General features: G+C 38.2%; 1 protein-coding gene across 1 annotated transcript; it reads left to right on the plus strand.

Moving 5' to 3' along the window:
* Positions 1-1,297: 1,297 nt before the first annotated feature.
* On the plus strand, positions 1,298-2,227 carry LOC110551959 (putative olfactory receptor 5AK3). Its single transcript, XM_021642862.1, has one exon. The coding sequence runs from the start codon at positions 1,298-1,300 to the stop codon at positions 2,225-2,227; it is 930 nt and encodes a 309-aa protein (XP_021498537.1).
* Positions 2,228-4,165: the final 1,938 nt, after the last annotated feature.

Consider the following 4,165-nt stretch of genomic DNA (forward strand, 5'->3'; position numbering starts at 1 on the left):
GGACCGTGACTCTCACAGCCATACACTTTTGACCACGTTTACCTCGTATGTGTTCCCTCCCATAGAGCAGAGTCCAACCAGTAAGTGGCTGGTTTCCTCTGGAACAGCGGCGCCGCTGCTGCACCGGTGACATCCTTCGCCTAGCAGGTTGGTATTGCAGCAGAGTCCAGAGTCGAGCTAGTGTGCAGAGCTTTCTAAGCATTTCTTTCTTTTTCTAGCAAATAGACTTCCATACAATAGCCCAGTGTTAAATGACTTTACTAGCCCCACTAAAAAATTATCAGATTATTCCCTCAGGATAACTGGGTTAGCTAAAAGTAGTAAGTATCATGGTCCTTCCTTTATAGTTATGTTTAATTTCTTTTTCTCCAGCTTGGACCTCAAAAAACATATGTATATATGTATACATATTTGTATGTATGTATGTTTGTATGGATGGATGGTTGGATGTATTCAGCCACTTCAGGAACCTTGTATTATTCTTTCATTTATAGGCAATGCATCTCATGACTTGTTGGTAATGATGATGTTCATACAGAAATGTTGTAAAATCATTCACCATTGTAGCATCATTCTTCCCATTTATGTTTTCTAAAGTTTCCCCAAAAAATATTGCCAACCCTTGTCTAAAACGTTTGTTATCTTTTGAAATTAATGGCTGTTGCTCTTTACTATATCAATACTGAAAATTATATCAGTTAACTTTCTAATGTTAAAAATGTTTTCATTCCTTGGATAAATGTAATTTGGTATTTGCTGCTTAGAAATACAGATGAAAGTAATCTAAGTACTAAGGTTCTGCCTTTAAATGTCACCAAACATGTCGTGAAAAATAAAATCTGTGAGTGTCAAGGGAACTAGCCCAGTAAAGTACTCACATACAACCATGGGCACTTGACTTTAGATCACCAGAAACCAGTAAAACAAGATCCAGGAACAATGTCGGTGCACAATTGTAAGCCCAGAACTGAGACAGGCACATCGCTGGTATCACTGCTAGCCAGTTTAGCTGACACATCAAGTTCCAAAAAAATAATGAGAGACCCTGCTGCAAAATGAGTCTCAAGATGGACAGTGCCCGATAAATGCCCCCAGTGTCCACCTTCAGCTCTCAAATACATATTTGCATCATACACACATACCCCCAATACACATACACACACTCACATACACACAAAGGAAAGTAGTCATTGCAAAACCAAATACTACAACATTTCTGAGAGCAAATCAAAATGAACTCTTTCTTCTACTACTTTTTCCTTTGCCAATTTCAGCAGATACTGGATTTCTACTAACCATGGAACACAGTAATGACACCAAAGTGACGGAATTTATTCTCCTGGGCTTTGCTGGTCAACATGAGTTTTGGCACATCCTCTTTGTGGCATTCCTATTGATTTACACAGCCACCTTAGTAGGCAATGTCGGCATGGTCCTGCTCATCAAGGTCCACTCTTCCCTGCACACGCCCATGTACTTCTTCCTGCAGCACTTGGCTTTTGTTGACCTCTGCTATTCCTCTGCCATCGCTCCTAAGACACTGAAGAACCTCGTGAGCACAAAGCCATCCATCTCCTTCCCAGGATGCATTGTTCAGCTATTGGTCTATGGTACCTTTGTCACCAGTGACTGCTTCATCCTGGCTGCTATGGCTGTGGACCGCTATGTGGCCATCTGTTACCCACTGCGTTATCCAGTCATCATGTCCCAGAGACTCTGCATTCTGCTGCTACTTGTTTCATACACCATGGGCTTCCTAAATGCCTCTGTAAATACAAGTTTTACCTTCTCATCAAAATTCTGCAAATCCAATGCCATTAATCACTTTTTCTGTGATGTGCCACCAATTCTTGCCCTATCTTGCTCCAGTATTGACCTCAATATCCTGGTACTGACTGTCTTTGTGGGGTTTAACTTAACACTCACTATATCTGTTGTCATTTTTTCCTACACATTTATCTTGGCCGCCATCCTAAGAATGTCTTCTGCAGCGGGAAGGAGAAAAGCTTTCTCCACATGTGCCTCCCATATGACAGCTGTCACCATATTCTATGGAACACTCTCATACATGTACGTACTTCATGGGAACAACAGATCTCAAGAGCAAGAGAAGGTGGCTTCTGTGTTCTACAGTATTATGATCCCCATGCTAAACCCCCTCATCTACAGCCTAAGAAACCAGGATGTGGTTGAAGCTCTGAGGCACGTAAGGAACAAGTGTTTCTAGAGGAAAACTTGGTCTCCATTCCTACATGGCTCAACAGGCAAAGCAACAGGGCTCTCTCCTCGGTCAGCTTGTGGAGACACGGCCAGTGTTCATGTCACACAAAAGCATCTTGATTATCACTAACATCTGAAATTATCAAATACGTATGTTTGTTCTTTGGTGCTGAGAAGCAAACCCACAATTACTCACATAATAATCAAGATCCCTACTAGTGAAGTTCATCCAGGTATCCGAATAAAGCTTGATATTGTTTTTATATGTTTTATGAGCCTCTTTTGAGAGAGTACTCATAAAATATAAAATCATGCTGTTTCTCCCCATCTTGTAAGAGTTAATGAAATCATGTAAGTTGTACACAAGTATGATATTGACATTTTTTAAATTATTTTAAAGTACAGTAAGGGTCTAGAATCAAAACAGCAATCAAAACAGGCAATATAGACAAAAAAGGAGACCCTTTTTGTGATTCTTCTTACACATATCATTAGTTAATTAAATGGTAAGGAACAATGAGCAGGAAGATTAACAGGATAGTATTCACCACATTTCCTGAAACCATGAACAAAACATATATCCAATAAGTGGCTGAGAAATGTTAGAGGCTGTTCAAAATGTACAAAAATTATATTTGGATACAGTTCTATGTAAATACAGATATGCACCTAATACATTACAAAATAATATGAATCTATGTTTCTTTGAAATATACATTAAACATTAATATTCTTCTATGAAGAATTCTTCATTTCAAATTGACCCATGGCCCAAATGCACTGTTTATATGATCATTGCCTATCAAAAATATTTAAAAATCTCTTTAGAAAGTATAAAACCTTCTATACTATGCTTGTCATGAAACTTTAAGCTCCAAAATACTGTGAAAGGTAAGACTATCTTTATATCAAAAAAGGTCAGAAAGATTTTCCTCTTGTCTTGCTACTTGTCTAGTCCTATCTTGGGGTGCGACTTCGAAAATGACTCTTAGCCACTGATTTTTATCTCTAGAATTTAAGGTCCAGTATTTTGTTTGCTGTGTCTTCTTCATTGTGTTTCTTTTCACCTGTATGTCAGCCGTGGTGGGTAATGGAAAGAGTGTCCGCATCAACGTTGACCACAGATTTTAGATTTTCATGTACTTCTGACAACAGCTGGAGATATATACATATATATATGTATATATATCCTAAACTGTTTCAAGCATGCTGTAAGTCCATCATTTTTGCTCTCTTTATAGACTTTCTCCAGTTGGTACACTTTTGTGCTTCAACTTTAACACCGGCCTCAGGCTTCCTGTTACCTTTGAGATTTGACTTAATATTCACTGTGTTGGTCATTATCTTCTCTGAAACATACATCATGGCCATCATTATAAAGATGTCCTGTACCATAGAGAAGAAAAAGACTTCCACATGAGGCTTAGGCTTGGTAGTATTCTTTGGAACCTTGGCTTACAGATATTTACATCACTGTTCTGTTAGTTCTGGGGACTTACGGGTGGATTTCATACTCTATATCATTGTGATTACTATGTTGAAAACGTGCTATAAAAAACATTTTTTAAAAAAGCTTTTAAGATTTGATATATATGGATAAAATCTGCATCATCAAATCATTAGTATGATTATTATATTGAATAATTATGAAATATAAAATATTAAGCTTTTAAATGATGTCGAGCTCATTAATATACCAGATCTTTGTCTTTGACTCTTTCACCTGCTTTTGGGATCCCTTTCTCCTCCTAACACCGGCCTCAGGCTTCCTGATACCTGTGAAATTTGACTTAATATTCACTGTGTTGGTCATTATCTTCTCTGAAACATACATACATACATACACACATATATACATACATCATACTCCAAACAAGGACCATGCATGGAGAGGACTAAAACCCCCGTTCAGATGTAATCCATGGCTGCTCAGTTTCCAAGTGGG

The sequence above is a fragment of the Meriones unguiculatus genome, chromosome 8 (assembly GCF_030254825.1).
Source record: "Meriones unguiculatus strain TT.TT164.6M chromosome 8, Bangor_MerUng_6.1, whole genome shotgun sequence".
NCBI lineage: Eukaryota > Metazoa > Chordata > Mammalia > Rodentia > Muridae > Meriones > Meriones unguiculatus.

What these genes read in the sequence shown, in the direction of transcription:
- LOC110551959 (XM_021642862.1), top strand. Translation starts at nt 1,298, where the DNA reads ATGGAACACAGTAATGACACCAAAGTGACGGAATTTATTCTCCTGGGC.